The 19,786-nt window shown below is 39.7% G+C and overlaps 1 protein-coding gene across 11 annotated transcripts in view; it reads right to left on the reverse strand.

Annotated features, from left to right (window-relative positions):
• The window catches only part of HERC4 (HECT and RLD domain containing E3 ubiquitin protein ligase 4), a 149,833-nt gene that overhangs the window by 4,004 nt on the left and 126,043 nt on the right, over window positions 1-19,786 (reverse strand). For 9 of the 11 annotated variants that reach the window (XM_003903874.4, XM_003903875.4, XM_009214831.3 and 6 more), the window contains 4 exons: window positions 14,682-14,848; window positions 13,319-13,385; window positions 9,903-9,985; window positions 5,996-6,179 (listed from right to left, as the gene is read on the reverse strand). In XM_003903874.4, coding sequence (XP_003903923.1) covers window positions 5,996-6,179; window positions 9,903-9,985; window positions 13,319-13,385; window positions 14,682-14,848 — 501 coding nt within the window. Of the gene's footprint in view, window positions 1-1,403; window positions 2,140-5,995; window positions 6,180-6,749; window positions 6,796-9,902; window positions 9,986-13,318; window positions 13,386-14,681; window positions 14,849-19,786 lie in introns of those variants that run through there. The other 2 variants (XM_031652228.1, XM_031652229.1) reach the window with 2 other exon arrangements.

The raw sequence follows: 19,786 nt of genomic DNA on the forward strand, positions 1-19,786 counted from the left end.
TGGATCACTTGAGGTCAGGAGCTCCAGACCAGCCTGGCCAACATGGTGAAACCCCATCTCTACTAAAAATACAAAAATTAGCTGGGCGTGATGGCACATGCCTGTAATCCCAGCTACGTGGGGGAGGCTGAGGCAGGAGAATTGCTTGAACCCGGGAGGCAGAGGTTGTAGTGAGCCGAGACTGCGCCACTGCACTCCAGCCTGGTCAACAAGAGCGAAATTCCATCCCCGCTGCCCCCGACCCAAAAAAAAATTAGTACTAAGAGAGAAGGTGGTAGGAAGCAGAGAGGAAATAGTTTATATTGTGAACTGTTCTTATCCAGCCACAATTGGCCTTAACTTTCAGTTCTTCAGATGCATCAGGTCCTTTGGACGTACTGTTTCCTCAGCCTACACCACTCAGACACATCCTTTCTTCTTTGGTCATCAGGCTAATTTTTACCCTTTTAGGGCTCAGATTAAATGCCATCTAATTCATTCATTGATTCATCCAACAAATATGAGTTTTAGTCAATGTTTTTGGCCCTGGGAAAACCTCAGTGAACAGAATCCTCACTTAGCCTTGCGGAGCTTACTATCTAGTGAGAGGCGTTCCCAGATTCATCTAGCCTAGATTAGGTTCCTCCTTATGTACCACTCACTAAATTCTTTTTCATTGTATTCATCAAAACTGTGTATAAAGCATTTAATTTCTAGCTCCCTTATTAGGGCAAAGACCATGTCTCTATCTTATTTCCTGTCCCCTCCTCAATCTCTTGCATAGTTTCAGTTGCACATTATCAGGCATACAGTAGAGACTCAATAAATACTTGCTACTGGGCCTCTTGAATTTTGGACTCTCCTTATTTGTAGCCATGATTTATCTTAATCACTGAACTCTCAATAATTCAGATCTGCAAAATATTTGCTGTTAATCGCAAGCAAGTTTGAAGAAAACGGCTTTAATTCTAGCACTCAATTTATTAAACTGTGAGCATGTTAGTGGGGAAGGAAAAGAGGATGGCTAAAATTTTTTTTTTTTTCCTTTTAAATCTCTAAATGGTTTGGTAAAAATGTGCACACATGTCCTGGTCAAGAAAGAACATTTAAAGCTCCAAATCATAATCACTAAAATTGTAATGAATCAGATATACGACAGAAGAAATCAAAGTGTTATAAGTATAAATACACTATAATATATATACATATATTTGAGATGGAGTCTTGCACTGTCACCAGGCTGGAGTACAGTGGTGCAATCTTGGCTCACTGCAACCTCTCCCTCCCAGGTTCAAGCGATTCTCTTGCCTCAGCCTTCTGAGTAGCTGGGATTACAGGTACGCACCACCACACCCAGCTAATTTTCATATTTTTAGTAGAGACGGGGGTTTCACTATGTTGGCCAGGATAGTCTCGATCTTCTGACCTCGTGATCCGCCTGCCTCGGCTTCCCAAAGTGCTGGGATTACAGGCGTGAGCCACCGCGCCCGGCCGCTACAATATACTTTTTAAGATGTCCTGTTTTAACTGAATGAACACTTACATCAATTATCACTTCAGGCAAGGTTTCAAGTACTTACTGAGCGCTCTCCTAGGTGCTGGGAATACAGCAGCGAACAAAGAGGCAAAAATTCTGCTCTCACGGTACTTACATTGTGGTCGGGGGGAGGAGCAACCTAAGTAAAATTATGTCAGATCCAAAGAAGCAAAATAAAACAGCGAGGGAAGACAGGATACATGTGCAGGAGAGGGGTTTGCAATTTTAGATCAGTTATCCAGGGAAGGTCTCTGATAAGGTACAAACACGTAAAGGAAGCGAGAGCAAGAATCTTTTGGGATTATCAGGGGAAGAGAATTCCAGGCACATGGAAAAGGAAACAGAAACGCCCTAAGACTGGAACGTGCCTGGAGGGTTCTAGGCTCAGCAAGGAGGTTAATAAGGCTGAGGCAGAGTGAGAGGAACGACGACAGGAGATGAAGCAAGGAGGGACAAATTGTGTAGGATCTAAAGGGTGACGAGAAGCTGTCGTATCATTTTCATTTTAAGGTGATTAGAGGTGGAGTCCATTTCCACTGGAGGACCCCTCAAAGTTAGTATCTACAGGCTTCTTCTCTTGAGCAGATCAATTTACTACCACACAGGAACCTTCAGTCTTCTTCCTGAAGGATTTACACCCAGTTACCAGCTGTGTGGCATCCTCAGTTTTACCTGGTTTCCCAAATTGTAAAGCCTCTCTCCCAAGCTGTCTTTTGCTGGGTAGAAAGGGGGACATGAATGGTCCAATTATTCTTTAAAATGACTTTAAAGTAATTCTGTTGCCCTTAGTCCAACCCTCATCCCTGCTATTAAGGGTAACATGGTATACCAATTCTTGAGCCTTTCAGATTCTAGGATATACAATGAGTTGCCTCAGGCCAGGCGGACCATGATGTCAGGAGTTCGAGACCAGCCTGGTCAATATGGTGACACCCTGTCTCTACTAAAAAAATAAAAAAATCAGCCGGGCATAGTGGCATGCCTGTAGTTCCATACTTGGGAAGCTGAGGCAGAAGAATCGCTTGAACTTGGGAGGCGGATGTTACAGTGAGCCAAGATCGCACCACTGCACTCCAGCCTGGGTGACAGAGCGAGACTCCATCTCAAAAAAACAACAAAAAAGAGTTGCCTCCTGACAATCCTGTCCCTCTGGAGGCTTATAATTCAGTTTTCCTCTGCTCTAAGTCACTCATCAATTTATCTCCTTACTTTCTGTCTTCCAAAACTATTTCTTCTCTTGTTCATTGCATTTTTATTTTTTAGTTTTTGGTGTGTATATTACCATTTTTATTCCATTTCTGTCATTCTAGTGAGATTTTTGGGAGGGAGCAGACATGTTTATTCCATAATGTTTAATTAGAAGTCCTAATTATTCTTAAAATCTTATTCCTTAAATGACTACACAATAAAACTGGCTATATACTGGTGTGTATATAGTTCTATAAGTTCTAAGCACATATGCAGATTTGTGTAACCACTGCCACAATTAGGATACTGAACAGTCCCATCACTGTTATGCTTAGATGTCTCTTGTGCTACCTCCTCTGAAGTCAGACCCTCCCACTCAACCCCTAGTCTCTGTTCACTATAATTTTTTATCTTTTCAAGAATATCACATAAATGGAACCAAACAGTATGCAACCATTTGAAATTGGCTTCTTTCACTCAGCATAAAGCCTCAGATTCATCCAGTTGTTGCATGTATCAACAGTGCTTTTTTTTCTTTTTTGAGACAGGGTCTTGCTTTGTTGCCTACGTCAGAGTACAGTCAGGGCTCACTGCAGCCTCTACCTCCCGGGCTCAAGGGATCCTCTCACCTCAGCCTCCGGAGTAGCTGGGACTATGGGTGCACGCCACCATAAAGGGCCAATTTTTGTATTTTTTGTAGAGAGGGGTTTCATCATGTTGTCCAGGCTGGTCTCGAACCCCTGGGCTCAAGAGATCTGCCAACCTCAGCCTCCCAAAGTGCCAGGATTTAAGGTGTGAGACACCACGCCCAGCTGTGCATTTCTTTTTAACACTTAGTAGTTATTCTGCTGAATAGGTACACTGTAGTAGGTTCACCCATTCACCCACTGAAGGACATCTAGGTTGTTTCCAGTTTTTTACTCATTTGCAAATTAAAAAAAAAAAAAGTATTTAAAAGTTAAGGTAAAACACACATACCATAAAGTTTACATCTTAACCATTTTAAGTGTACACTTCAGTAGCATTAACTACATTCACAAGGTTGTACCACCATCCATCTCCAGAATTCTTTTCATCTAGTAAAACTGAAACTCTGTCCCCTTTGTTTACAGATTTTTGTGTGAATATAATTTAATACCTGGGAGTAGGACTGCTAGGTCATATAGCAAATGTATGTTTAACTTTATAAGAAACCGCCACTGTTTCCAAAGTGACTGTACCATTTTGTATCCCCATCGGCAATGTACAAATGTTCATGCTTTGCGCCTATTAAGATGACTGACATAAAAAGTAGGTAAGTGCTAGCTCTACTTTTTTATGTTAGTCATCTTATGAGGTATACAGTATCTAATTATAAATGCATAAATCAGAGGATGGTACATTATAAAGATAGAAAATCAGCAGATTAACTTCGTATATATCTTCCTCAAAGCTGATCTAACCTTGCACTTTCTGTCACTCGGCCTCCTGGGTTCAGGTGATTCTTGTGTCTCAGCCTCCCGAGTAGCTGGTATTACAGGAGTGCGCCACCACACCTGGCTAATTTTTGTATTTTTAGTAGAGATGGGGTTTCACCATGTTGGCCAGGCTGGTCTCCAACTCCTGGCCTCAAGGGATCTGCCTGCCTCAGCCTCCCAAATTGCTGGGATTACAGGTGTGAGACACCATGCCTAGCTTAACTTAGCACTTGCTCTTTTTTTTGAGATGGAGTCTTGCTCTGTTGACTGGGCTGGGGTGCAATGGCACGATCTTGGCTCACTGCAACCTCTGCTTCCCGGGTTCAAGCGATTCTCCTGCCTCAGCCTCCCGAGTAGTTGGGACTACAGGCGTGCAAGACTATGCCCAAATTTTTGTGTATTTAGTAGAGATGGGGTTTCACTATGTTGGTTGGCCAGGATGGTCTTGATCTCTTGACCTCGTGATCTGCCCACCTCGGCCTCCCAAAGTGCTGGCATTACAGGCATGAGCCACTGCACCCGGGTAGCACTTTCTATTAAATGTTTATCAGAATCAATATTTGATAATTACTCTGCTAAAAAATGTAACACTGAGACTAATCAGAAAAAAAGGAAACAAAGATTTTTAAGCATCACAACTGCATTTCATAATGGTTTTCCTAGGACTGAGGCAGAACGAAAACCCATTCACTTTTGGCTAGGGCTTTTTGTTTTTTCGGAGAGTGCAGTGGCGTGATCTTGGCTCACTGCAACCTCCGCCTCCCAGGTTGAAGCAATTCTCCTGCCTCAGCCTCCCAAGTAGCTGGGATTACTACACCCGGCTAATTTTTGTATTTTTAGTAGAGACAGGGTTTCAACACGTTGGCAAGGCTGGCCTGGAACTCCTGATCTCAGGTGATCCACCTGCCTCAGTCTCCCAACGTGTTGGAATTACAGGTGTGAGCCACCATGCCCGGGTTGGTTAGGGCTTCTACCCAGCTGTGTCACAGATGACATTTTTCTTTTCTTGAGACAGACAGGCTCCTGCTCTGTCATCCAGGCTTGAGCGCAGTGGTATAATCATGGCTCACTGCAGCCTCAACCACCCGGGATCAAGAGATTCTCCCACCCCAGCCTCCCACAGGTAGGACCACAGGTGTTTGCTACCACATCTGGATAATTTTAAAAATTATTTTTATCTATTTTTATTTACTTAACTTTTTTTTTTTTTTTTGGTGACAGAGCCTTGCTCTGTTGCCCAGGCTGGAGTACGGTGGCACAATCTCTGTTCACTGCAACCTCCGCCTCCCAGGTTCAAGAGATTCTCCTGCCTCAGCCTCCTGAGTAGCTGGGATTACAGGCACATGCCACCATGCCCAGCTAATTTTTGTATTTTTAGTAGAGACAGGGTTTCACCATGTAGGCCAGGTGGGTCTTGAACTCCTGACCTCAGGTGATCCACCCACTTTGGCCTCCCAAAGTCCTGGGGTTACAGATGTAAGCCACTGCACCTGGCCTAAGTTATTTTTAGAGATGAAGTCTCGCTATGTTCCCCAGGCTGCTGTTGAACTCCTGGCCTCAAGTGATCCTCCCGCCTAAGCGCCCCAAAGTGCTGGGATTATAGGTGAGAGCCACTGTGCCTGGCCAGATGAGTTTTCTATATCAATACCACCAATTATAGTAGTGTCTAATTCATACACAGTTCAAAAATCCATTCATTGTGGGCCAAGAAGGGTAGAGTGCTTTCCTGTAAAATGGTAGTAATAAAGTGTATAAAACAAAATACATAAAAAGGCAAGACTTCCACATATGAGCCTTTCCATTTAAACAATATCAGAGATTAGTTTTCCCCTACCTTTTCCAGTTCCTTCCAATCATAATTTGTATTTCCAATGACCATTGCTTGTAGTTCATTAGGCTGAAAGAGCAGAAGGACTTTTCCTCCACAGACCTTATGAAAGCCCGCATGAAAAGCATCAAATAAGGAAGCCACTGATTTATTGAATATGTAATCCACATAAGCATCAACAAACTCTTGTCTAGAAATGAAAAAGCACACATGTACAGATTATAAAAATCATTTATGAAGAATCCATAATGTAGTCATTAAAACTTCAAGTGCTCCTACAATTTCTGCTACATATATACGAAACTGAGAATGTATGAGTAGGGTTCAAACAGGACAAAACCAAAGTCATTATGAAAAAAGCTATTATTCTTTCCATATAAAAATCAGCTATATCCATGAGGCATTCAGTTATTCTTAGGCTATTCCTATTGGAAAAAATGTCATTTCCTAATGGGCAGAATAATGTGAATGGCTATGAAAATAATTTTAAAATATTTACAAGTTATTGAGAATTTATATATATCAAGTCACATGCATCCCTAAAAGGAATGATCTGTTACAAACAATAGGTGACAAAAAAATAAGAGCTTTGGGATTCAGATCATTTGACAAACTATAGCCTTCTTTTCCTTGGGTTCCAAGGAATCTGAACAACATTTACTTTAACAAATGCCTGAGAGAGGATACTAAGCATTCTTTTCGGATAATCATTAAAGAGTACAAGTGTAGTTTCTTTTCAAATGTATATCTGAATACATACACAATCACTTCTGATTCTCTTCTACCTCTTATGATACAAAAGGAAACTGTAAAGAAAAAAAGGAAGCCCCTTTAACCCCTGAATTTGAACCACGATCTTATTCAATTTGTTTTGTTTTGCTAGCCACAACATTTTATGATGCTATCTGGTCAAACAAATAATGAGAATGGGTACTAGAAGATTTCACTATTTTATATCTTCATCTTCCAAGTAATAAAGGATGATTCTGCAATAGGAATAATGGTAAACCGCCTTTCAAAACCAAATTTTCTTTCAAAACAAGGATATCTAGGACCTAAAATTTTTTCCCATCATTTTAAAAACAGCTTTATTTTTATCAAAGTAAGACATGTCAAGAGTTTAAAACATCAAATAGTAACAATCCTAACAGCCAACATTTACTGAGCACTACATGTGCTAGGTCTTATTCTAAGTATCTTAAAATATTGTCTCATCTAGTCCTCAAAATCATCCCATGAAATAGGTACAATTTGTCATTCCATTTAACAGAGAAGGACACTAAGGCATTGAGACATCAACTAATTTATTTAAAGTTATAAAGCTTCTAAGTAGCAGAATTAGGATTATAATCCTTTGGACCAATTCCCTGGCAACAGCCATTATTAAAGAATTGTAACAAAATAGAAGAGAATAAAGAAACTCTCTGTCCAACACTTCTCTGCCACAAATTCCCACTATTCAAAGGCAACTATTTGTTAATTCTTTTTGCTATTCCTTCTGATATTTACATTCAAGCTTCTAACAACACAGTTCTACTGTTATTCCTTAAATTTCAATGTGGTGGTTTGGATTTATCTTTAATGTAATTGTCCCATTCACTTTCTACTCCCCTGCACATCTATTGTATTTATATATCAATTTTTGGTTCAATATTTGTTAACATTTCTATATTATTCACAGTTAAGTTGTATTCTATGGTTACCCTTTTTCCCTTAAAAAGAACTTCTATTTTCCTTAGTTTGCTAATTCATCCCCAACTTCTCCAAAAGAAATATCCATTTCCTCTAGATTCATTCAAAAATTAGATACTGGCCGGGCGCGGTGGCTCAAGCCTGTAATCCCAGCACTTTGGGAGGCCGAGATGGGCGGATCACGAGGTCAGGAGATCGAGACCATCCTGACTTACACGGTGAAACCCCGTCTCTACTAAAAAATACAAAAAAACTAGCCGGGCGCGGTGGCGGCGCCTGTGGTCCCAGCTACTCGGGAGGCTGAGGCAGGAGAATGGCGTGAACCCGGGAGGCGGAGCTTGCAGTGAGCTGAGATCTGGCCACTGAACTCCAGCCTGGGCGGCAGAGCGAGACTCCGCCTCAAAAAAAAAAAAAAAAAAAAAAAAAAAAAAAAATTAGATACTATCAGTTGCATTTCTCTACTCGAGCCCTCCATCCTCTTGATCTAACCCAGGTTGTTAGCTTTCTAAATCGACAGAGTTATTGATCCTTCAAAAAGAATCCTTGCTTGCGTGAATCGTGGTAGTTTGTTGTTGCTTTTTTAATCCTGTGTCTTCCTCTTTCTTGGTTTAATTCCTTGTTTTGGTAGATAGAACACATCCTCCAGTAATTTCCTGAGAAAAAGGCTTCAGAAGTAAATTCTCTGAGACTGTGCATGTATGAAAATGTTTTTAAACACTCACACACTTGATAATTTGGATACAAAATTCTAAGTTAAAAGTAATTTTTTCCTAAAATTTTGGTCTTCTAGCTTCCAGTGTTCTTTGATTCCAGTGTCTGATGTTACTAATTCTTAGGTCTGTGGGTTTTCTGGACAGTTTTAGGATCCCTTTGACTTTGAAAATTTTGAAATTTCATGTATCTTGTCATCTTGTCTTGGTATTGATCTTTTTTCCACTTCTCATGTTTTCAATCTTGAAAGGATGTCATTCATTTCTGGGAAGTTTATTTATTTTTTTAAAAATATCTTCTTTGACAGATTTCATTAATTCCATTTCTTTCAAATGAATTTTTTTTTCCATTTTTAATTGTATCCATCTGGATGTCACGCATCATTCTGAGGATACTGATTTCAGTTTCCTCTGACGTTTTGTCCTTCAACCTGCAGGGTTCCTGGTTTCTTGCCATTCTTTTTGACTGTTTCGGTCTTTCTTTAAATGTCTGTTGACCTTTGGCTATCGATTAACTTTTTTTTTTTTTTTTTTTTTGAGACGGAGCCTTGCTCTGTCGCCCAGAATGGAGCACAGTGGCACGATCTCAGCTCACTGGGTTCAAGCAGTTCTTCTGCCTCAGCCTCCCAAGTAGCTGGACCTACAGGCACATGCCACCACGGCCAGCTAATTTTTTGTATTTTTAGTAGAGATGGGGTTTCACTGCGTTAGCCAGGATGGTATCATTGTCGTGACCTCATGATCTGACCGCCTCAGCCTCCCAAACTGCTGTGATTGCAGGCGTGAGTCACTGTGCCCGGCCTATGGATTTACATTTTAAATGTTAGGCAGTTTCCCCAGAAAAGGATCTACCACTATACGGTACCAAGGAGGAGGCAGCAATAGACTTTCAGCACTTAATCTCCCTGTTTTCAGTTCAGCTCCTTGCCTGTGGCAGTCTCTAGGTGTCCTCAAATCCACAGTCCAATTTCTCCAGAAGGTAAATTTCCAATTTCCTGCCCAGGCCGGAGAGGGGCAGTTGCCAGCTTCCTGGTGTGCTAAGGGAAACTAGTTTCTTTTGTTGTTGTTTTAAACCCAATGTTAGCATGGGAAACTAGTTTCTAACTGCTTCTTACAAGAGTTCTGTTTCTAGCATTTCCCCAAACACCACACATTTTCTAAAGGTATGTTTTGTTCTCAGCACCCAAACTTTTGTTTTGTGAAGTGATCCAGCTGGCTTCGTGGCTCCTCTTTTCCATCTCATGTTGCAGCTTTCTCTGGTTTGCTAAAGTTAGTTACTACTGTTTCCTGGCTTCCAAAAATGTTTGCTGCTGTCACTTCTCCCTTCTCTTTGTTTTGTTTAATGTCTTCAAGGGATTTCAGGAGGAAAAGGCAGATTATTTCCTCACTAACCACTCAAAATTAAAGTTTTATTGGAGTAAAAACTTAGCGTTGTGACACGTTTTCTACACACAGAAGAAAATGTCTACTGAATCTTATTATTCCCACTGTTGCTGCTAAAATTCACTTACCGATTTTGTTTGTTAACAGCTGTGTCTGCACCATTTAGAACCAGCTCTTTGACTTCTGTTGCACCAAAGTTTTCAACTGTGATCTATTAATTTAAATTTTTAAAAAAAGTCAATGTCAGACTCAAAACTTAGAGTATTCTAATAATCTATTATTATATCTACCTCTCATTTAATAATAAAAAAAAAAACTACTAAATTTGAGATAAAATTCTGCTACCATATAGCTTATCTGAGAATTCTGCTTAAAGCCAGAACTAGAAATTTTGATCCTCTCTAGTTTGAAATCCTACCATGATTAATTACAAATTACCAAGTGTTTGGTAAGTTAACAAGGAAACTAAGCATTTGTTGTGCATAAAACTTTAGAATGGTTACTATAAAATATTAGGATGTTTTCCTTAGATGAGTGATAAAAATCCAAGTATGAGAATGCATTCAGCTTAGAAAACCACGCATTCTTCCCACATGACAACTGCTACTCCAGGGTTCCTCTACCACCCTTGTTGTAAACTTGATCACAGGCAGTTTTTCCAGTTATGTACTAATTTGGTTTATAAAAATAGTCAAGTATTTTGAAACCTTTTATTTCTTTTACTTCTCGAATTTTTCTAAAAATATTACCATGACCACTTCTGCATCTTTTCTTTTGCTATTCCTTCTTTTTGGAATATTATCCTCTTTTATGAAAACTTGCTATTTATAAAACACTATGATGGGAGTGGGATGTTAGATGAATATACTCCTGCTGTGAAGTTTACTATGTAGTAAAGGAAGAGAAATGTAACATATAAAGAACCAATTATAATAAAATAATGCATTTATAACAGACATATGAACAAAATGTTATCAGATCATAGAGGAATGCAAACAGAATTCTAAACTAGAGGACGTGTGAAAGACCTTGAGGAAGAAATATGCCATCTGAAAAGCACCTACAAGTATGGGTAGTATTTTGAAAGATTAAGAGAGTGAGATTTCAGACAGACAATATCGATTGAACAAAAAAATTAGATATTTACAATATCAAGGTTCTAAAAATGTATGGTAAGTGACTCTGAAAAAGAGGAAGGTAAGGTATATTTAAAAAAATACTGTGTGATATGACAAAACTTGGTATGAAGGAGGGATACAATGAAAGGAAGAGAGCCAGGTTATAAATGTCTTTGACACCCATTCTAAAGCTATTATTCCACAAGCAATAAAAAGCCACTGAAAAATTTCTGAGAAAGAAATGGCAGTGGGAAGAAATGTTTGAATTACCATAGTTCTTTGAATACAGTAAGAGTTCATAAATTTGGTGACTGATAAATTAGAAATTAAACAGCTTGAAACTCAATTTTTTAGTCAACTGAGATGATGAATAAAAATTCAAGAAACTAACATGGGTATGAGTGAATCAAATGAAAAAGAGAACCAAAATTTCATAGAAAATAGCTTTTTAAAAAAATTTTATGGTCACCTTATTCTAACAGGAACACACTTTGGAAAATGCTTTTCTGTTGTTGTCTGGATTTGCGGAGAGCAACTTTTTTTTTTTTTTTGAGACGGAGTCTCACTCTGTCACCCAGACTGCAGTGCAATGGCGCGATCTCAGCTCACTGCAACCTCCGCCTCTCGGGTTTAAGCGATTCTCCTGCCTCAGCCTCCCGAGTAGCTGGGATTACAGGCACGTGCCATCACGCCTGGCTCATTTTTTCATTTTTAGTCGAGACGGGGTTTCACCATGTTGGCCAGGCTTGTCTCTAGCTCCTGACCTCAAGTGATCTGCCCGCCTCGGCCTCCCAAAGTGCTGGGATTACAGACATGAGCCACCGTGCCTGGCCAGAAAATAGTCTCAAGATTTTCTTGAAAAGAATATGAACGTGCAATTTTTTCTGGGCAAATTTCATGACAGCAGAATATGGCATCTTTCGTCAGCTCTGACAAAACCATAAAGATAACTGTTGTATATGTGGCAGGGTGGCAAACAAATATACAAATAAAAAAATTTTTAAATAAAAAGAGGCCGGGTGCTGTGGCTCACGCCTGTAATCCCAGCACTTTGGAAGGCCAACGGGGGCATATCACAAGGTCAAGAGATTGAGACCATCCTGGCCAACATGGTGAAATCCCATCTCTACTAAAAATACAAAAATTAGCTGGGCATGGTGGTGCACACCTGTAGTCCCAGCTACTCAGCAGGCTGAGGCAGGAGAATTGCTTGAACCTGGGAGGTGGAGGTTGCAATGAGCTGAGATCGTACCGCTGCATTTCAGCCTGGGCAGAGCAAGACTTTGTCTCAAAAAAAAAAAAAAAAAAAAAAGAAAAAGAAAAAGAAAAACTGAAGGTTTTACAATTTTTCCAAGAGTCTAATTTATAATATTCAAATTGTTCCCTTCTGGAGTGCCTTATCATAATCCTTACGAATTTTCTCTTATTTAATTGCCAACTAGTCTACTTCTGCCATATCCTCATCTATAAATGGCTTTGCCTGTGACTGGATCAGTTATTTAACATCCCTTTCAGCCAGGTGCAGTGGCTCACACCTGTAATCCCAGCACTTTGGGAGGCCAAGGCGGGTGGATCACAAGGTCAGGAGTTCGAGACCAGCCTGGCCGAGGTGGTGAAACCCTGTCTGTACTAAAAACACAAAAATTAGCTGAGCATGGTGGCGAGCACGTAATCCCAGCTACTCAGGAGGCTGAGGCAGGAGAATCGCTTGAACCCGGGAGGAAAGGTTGCCGTGAGCCAAGATCGCGCCACTGTACTCCAGCCTGGGTGACACAGCAAGACTATGTCTCAAAAAACAAAAGACAAAAAACCACATCCCTTTCACTGCCTTAAGGAAATTGTGCATCTTTTACAAGATTTGCAATTTCATTTTCCAAATGATATTGCAATGCATTTGCATTTGTTTTATCTATGTCATCCAACAGTGAGTAAGACAAGATGGGCAAGGATGAATGTTAGTGTGAAATAGAAAGGAATGTACCAGTGGAAATTAATGTTTTTAAGTTTAGTAGTAATATTCTCACATTACAATAACCTTTTGCTTCTCTAAAGCATTTCTGTAATTGCAGACTCAAAAATGAACACTTGGGTAAAGAGGACGTCTTGTATTTGTAAATATATTTAGCATAACGATAAAGTACACAGGTTTAAGTCACAGAGGCTGGTATGTATACTGACTCCCAAGGTAATGACTGTTTTCAGTTTTCTTCATCTGTAAAACAGGGATAATCCTAACTTCACTGGATTGTTGAGGATTAAATGAAATGCACGTACTATGACTAGTTAGCACGTAGTAAATGCTCAATAAATGTTAGCTAAAGGATTTGTTAAGAATTCCATCCATCAAAATAAAGAAGAACCATAAGATATAGCTTACATAAAAGGGATGATGAATAATCAGGCTAACCTACGTCTTTGCATCTTACCGTAAAATTAAGACAAAATGTTTCCTCTATGTCATCTTCTGGATAATCCAGTAACTGTTGCATGCTTCTGCAAAATAATATACATGTTTCTGAGAGGAAAAACATTATTGGATATTTTGACTGTTTTACTTACGGATATATATATATATATACACACACACACACACATCTCATTCCCTCTTAGTAAAATCCTTTTGTCAATTTGTAATTTTATATTTGTTGCAGAATAGTGACTACACAATGGCAAACTTATAAATGATGCTGAAGGAAAAAAATTAGTCAAAGGTTCTTATCACTTTTCTGAATACAAAGGCCATGTATTCACCTATTTTTAACATTTTTCCTTATTTTATTTTATTTTACCCGGGATGGAGTCTTCTCTGTTGCCCAGGCTGAAGTGCAGTGGCGCGATCTTGGCTCACTGCAACCTCCGCCCCCCAGGTTTTTAAGCAATTCTCCTGCCTCAGCCTCCAGAGCAGCTAGGATTACAGGCGCCCACCACCATGCCCAGCTAATTTTTGTATTTTTAGTAGAGACCGGGTTTCACCATGTTGGCCGGGCCGGTCTTGAACTCCTGACCTCGTGATCTGCCCACCTCAGCCTCCCGAAGTGCTAGGATTACAGGCATAAGCCACCACACCTGGCCCATTTGTCTTTATTTATATAAAATCTTTAATCCATTTTATTTAATAAATAAAAATAAATTTCACATATTCAAACTAGGAATGAAGGTTATCAGAAGTAAAAGTCCAAATAAATCAATTAATCACTCTCAGAAAAAATTTACTTTCCTAAGGTGATGATCTGATATTTGCAAAGTATTGTCTAACAACTAAAAATTTAGTCTGTCTTTTTTTGTTGAGACAGAGGCTTGCTCTGCCACCCAGGCTGGAGTGCAATGGTACAATCTCAGCTCACTGCAACCTCTGTCTCCTGGGTTCAAGTGATTCTCCTGCCTCAGCTTCCTGAGTAGGTAGGACTACAGGCGTGGGCCACCACGCCTGGCTAATTTTTGTATTTTAGTAGAGATGGGGTTTCACCATGTTGGTCACGCTGGTCTAGAACTCCTGACCTCCACGCTGGTCTCAAACTCTTGACCTTAGGTGATCCACCTGCCTCAGCCTCCCAAAGTGCTAGGATTACAGGTGTGAGCCACTGCACCAGCCAAATTTCGTCTTTCAATAGAACATTTTGATCTGAGTAACATAATGGATTTTCCTTTATCAGAGAAGAGCATTTGTTTATTTCAGAAATTTAACAAGAAGAACAACATATATTTATTCATAGAAGGAAAGTTTTCTGTACATTCCCCACTTCTTACCTCCCAAACCCTACTACCTTTTGACTTTTTTTTCCAACTAACCTCCCAACATCAGGCATTAGTTCTTTCAAATCATCCAAGGATGGCTTCTTTTTCAGTAGTTTCTTATATAAAGCCAAAGGAAAATGGAGGTCCACAATAGTAAAATTATAAATTGCTAAGCCACAGATAACACCAATCAAATGGAACAAATCACTGTCTTCAAACGTCTAAAAATATAAGAAAAAGTAAAGACACGTCCTCCAAGTTAAAATATTAAATTTTCTATGATTACATAAATATGCTCATATTGTACAATTTTGAAGATAGAGAAAAAAGTAATACATAATAAAAGTTCATCCTCATTACTCTCTCCCTGGGATAACATCACTGTTAGTATTTTTGTACATTTCCATGTAGGGTATTTTCTCAGGCTTAAAAAAAAATAATATCTAGCTGAAATCGTACTATACATATGACTTTACAACTGTTTTTTTCCAGACATATAAGCATATTCACGTCATTCGACATTAATAGGTGAAATAATTACTATAACTTTCTTTCTGATTTCAAAAGTAATACACATTCAAAATTTGGAAAACAAAGAAAAAACATAGAAAAGAAAATGAATAAACACCTGTAAACCAATCACTCAGGAATAATGATTAAAATTTTTTTGTATATTTCCACCTACAATAAGCTCAGAAAAATATTTCAATTTGTTTGTTTGTTTTTTGAGACAAGATCTCCCTCTGTTACCCAGGATGGAGTGCAGTGGTGCGATCTCTGCTCACTGCAAGGTATGCCTCCCGGGTTCAAATGATTCTCCTGCCTCAGCCTCCTGAGTAGCTGCGATTACAGGCAAGCACCACCACAGCCAGGCTAATTTTTGTATTTTTAGTAGAGATGGGGTTTCACCATATTGGTCAGGCTGGTCTCGAACACCCAACCTCAGGTGATCTGCTCACCTCAGCCTCCCAAAGTGCAAGGATTACAGGCATGAGTCACTGTGCCCGGCTAAAATATGACTTTTTAATTGCTGCATATTGTATCATAAAAGTACAATGAGTTGCTAAATTTAGCTGTTTTAGTCTAGTTGGATGTTTAGATAACTGAAACATACTTACACTACTGACACACTGAAAATGTTTATTTTTTTCCCTCATCTTTATAAAAGTAATATGTATTTACAGAAAATTGTGAGCATGACGGTTAAAGAATAAATGTTTTAAATAAGACCTGGGCTCCAGCCTGGTTTGGCAGTCTAGCCTCTGTGTTTTCAAAGAAGGTAAATATAGCATTTATCTCATATGGTTGTTGTGAGGATTACATGGGATGATACATGTTAAACACTTTTAGCACAGTTCTTGAAACACACACTAAAGGTTCAATAAATGTCAGTTATTCTACCTAGCTAGTAATATTAAAAATAAGATGGGCATCTTTTTGCTTATTTTGGTCCACAGTTTGAAATATTTCCCTAGGAGAAATTCTACTTCCTAAGGAAAAATCCGTAACTCAAAAGATAGTCAAGCATATTGCTAATCTGTTTTCCTCTACACCTGTTCCAGTTTGTTTGTTTATTTACTTATTTGAGACGGAGTTTCACTCTTGTTACCCAGGCTAGAGTGCAATGACACAATCTTGGCTCACAGCAACCTCCGCCTCCTGGGTTCAAGCGATTCTCCTGGCTCAGCCTCCCGAGTAGCTGGGATTACAGGCATGAGCCACCACGCCTGGCTAATTTTGTATTTTCAGTACAGACGGGGTTTCTCCATGTTGGTCAGATTGGTCTCGAACCCCCGACCTCAGGTGATCCGCCCATCTTGGCCTCTCAAAGTGCTGAGATTACAGGTGTGAGACACCATGCCCGGTTCCTGTTCCAGTTTAAACTGCCATTTGCAGTCCAGGAAAACGCTCCACTCTTCACATTTTCATCTGTATATATACTCCACGCACACACAAACGCATTTTTCTTTTGAGTTTAAAATGACAACTTGCTTTAGTACACATTTCTGACTATTTGTGATACTGAAAATCAGAGATATGTGCTCATGAAATCTCTCTTCGGGTACTGGGCCCACTTATCTTTTGGGGGATAGTATTTTTCTTATGTATTTGTATTTGAATTCTTCGTATATTAGGAGTATTACTCTGTGTCATACTTGTTACATACGACCCGGCCTGTTACATGCTTTTCAATTTTATGTCTTCTGCTATGCATAAATTTAACAGTTTTCAGTGGTCAAATTAATCTTTCTCTGCTGTTATGTCTTAATTCTGCTTAAGTTTAGAAAGTTCTTAAATGGAGCAGACTGATTAATGTGCTAAATCTCTCTCCCTCCTAAAACCCTGTAAAAGAGAATACAGGAAGAAAAACGGTATAAGTCCAAAGGAAAAAAGAGAATAAGGGAGGTAAGAGCAATAAAGAAATGTTAATAACATTTCAAAATATGAAAAGTAGACAAATGGCTGGTAACTGAATTGGTAAAGCAGAAAAAATTGAAATAGTAACTTATAGCTAATTTGTGCTACAGGCTCAGGAATTGCAAGTAGCAATACCCGCAACATCAGAGGTAGCCCAGTTAGCTCAACGGGTAAACATAAAGACTCTAAAAGGCAGAGGTATTAGAGTGGGGTTGAAACTAGGATGCTTGGTGGAAAATCCTTTGCCTTTTTGGAGAGCCTGAACCAGAGGGTCTGGAATCTGAGACAGCTGATAGTCAGGGTACCCCACTGAAAATAAAGGGATCATATGAAGATCTGTACTGTCAACAAGGAAAATTCTAGCTTCCCTTTCTAGGATCCAGAATACTACAAAAACACAGACATCCAGGGTTACAACCTTTCTTGAAAACCCAAAGGATAAAAAAACAATATATGCTGACATTTGAGGATTCTCCTTTGACAGGTCCCCACTTAATCATTCTATGGATGGGGACTGTAGAGTGGGAATAACTTCGCCTTGTGGCTTGGATGCCAGCACAGCCACAGTAGAACAGAGTACCAGGTAGGTTCCTTAAGGTTTCTGACTCCAAGCCCTGGCTCTCAGACAGCATTTCTGGACCCAACTGGGACTGAGGGAAACTCTGCACTGAAGAGAAGAACACAAGCTCGGCTAGCTTCACCATCTGCTGACTGCAGAGTCGTAGGGCCTTAAGCAAACAAAGGCAGTAGCCGGGTAGTGGTTATCATGAGCCTCAGGTGAGACCCAGTGCTGTGCTGGCTTCAGGTCTGACCCAGTGCAGTCCCAGTGGTGGTGGCCACAAAGGTGCTGGTGCCACCCCTCCCCCAGCTCCAGAGAGATCAGCACAGAAAGACTCCTGTTTGGGAAAAAGTGAGGAAAGAGAACGAGAGTCTCTGCCTGATAATCCAGAGGATTCTTCTGAATCTTATCCAAGAGACACAGTGCTATTGGGCTTGGGGTGCCCCCTAATGCAGATACGGCTGCAATGACCAAAAACTTAGATCACAACACCCAAGTCCCTCCGAATACCTAGAAAGCCTTCCTAAGAAGGATGAGTACAAATAAAACCAGACTGTGAAGACTACAATAAATACCTAACTCTTCAATGCCCAGACACCAGTGAACATCCACAAGCATCAAAACCACCCAGGAAAACATGACCTCACCAAACAAACTAAGGCACCAGTGACCAATCATGGAGAGACAGAGATATATGACCTTTCAGTCAGACAGAGAATTCAAAATAGCTGTTTTGAGGAAAAAGAAATTCAAGATAACACAGAGAAGGTATTCAGAATTCTATCAGATAAATTTAACAGAGAGTAAAATAAAAAGAATCAAGCAGAAATTCTAGAGTTGAAAAATGCAACCGACATACTGAAGAATAACGCATCAGTGGCTGTCAACTGTGGAACTGATCAAGAAAAAGAATCGATTAGCGAGCTTAAAGACAGGCTATTTTAAAGTACACAATCAGAGGAGACAAAAGAAAAAACAATTAAGAAAGAAGGAAGCACTCCTACAAGATCTAGAGAATCGCCTCAAAAGGGCAAATCTAAGAGTTATTGGCCTTGAAGAGGTAGAGGAAAAAATGGGATAGAAAGTTTGTTCAAAGGGATAATAACAGTGAACATCCCAAACCCAGGGAAAGGTATCAATATTCAAATACAAGAAGGTTACAGAATACAGAGCAAATTTAGCCCAAATAAGACTTCAAGATATTTAATAATCAAACTCCCAAAGGTCAAGGATAAAGAAAGGATACTGAAAGCATCAAGAGAAAAGAAACAACAATGGAGCTCCAATACATCTAGCAGCAGACTTTTCAGTGGAAACCTTACAGGCCAGGAGAATGGCATGACATATTTAAAGTGCCGAAGTTAAAAACTTTTATCCTAGAATAGCATGTATATCCAGTGAAATTATCCGTCAAACATGAAGGACAAATAAAGATCTTCCCAGAAAAATAAAAGCTGAGGGATTTTATCAACATGAGACCTGTTCAAGAAGAAAAACTGGCCGGGCGCGGTGGCTCAAGCCTGTAATCCCAGCACTTTGGGAGGCCCAGGCGGGCGGATCACAAGGTCAGGAGATCGAGACCACCCTGGCTAACACAGTGAAACCCCGTCTCTACTAAAAATACAAAAAATTAGCGGGGCATGGTGGCGGGCACCTGTAGTCCCAGCTACTCAGGAGACTGAGGCAGGAGAATGGTGTGAACCCAGGAGGCGGAGGTTGCAGTGAGCCGAGATCGTGCCACTGCACTCCAGCCTGGGCGACAGAGCCAGACTTTGTCTCAAAAAAAAAAAAAAAAAAAAAAAAAGAAGAAAAACTAAATGGAGTTCTTCAGTCTGAAAGATAAGAACTTTAATGAGCAATAACAAATCATGTGAAGGTACAAAACTCACTGGTAATAGTAAATACAAGAAAAATAGAATATTATGACACTGTAATTGTGGTATATAAACTAAAACATGAACCAACAAAAAATAATAACTACAGCTACAAGACATAGACAGTGTAGTAAAATAAACAGAAACAACAAAAAGTTAAAAACCAGGGGAACACAGTTGAAGTGTAAAGTTTTTGTTAGTTTTCTCTTTGCGTGTTAGTTTGTTTATGTAATTGGTGTTATCTTCAGTTTACAATATTGCGTTATAAGCTATTTGCAAGCCTCATGGTAAACTCAAATGAAAAAACA

The sequence above is a fragment of the Papio anubis genome, chromosome 11, assembly GCF_008728515.1.
Source record: "Papio anubis isolate 15944 chromosome 11, Panubis1.0, whole genome shotgun sequence".
Classification (NCBI taxonomy): Eukaryota; Metazoa; Chordata; class Mammalia; order Primates; family Cercopithecidae; genus Papio; species Papio anubis.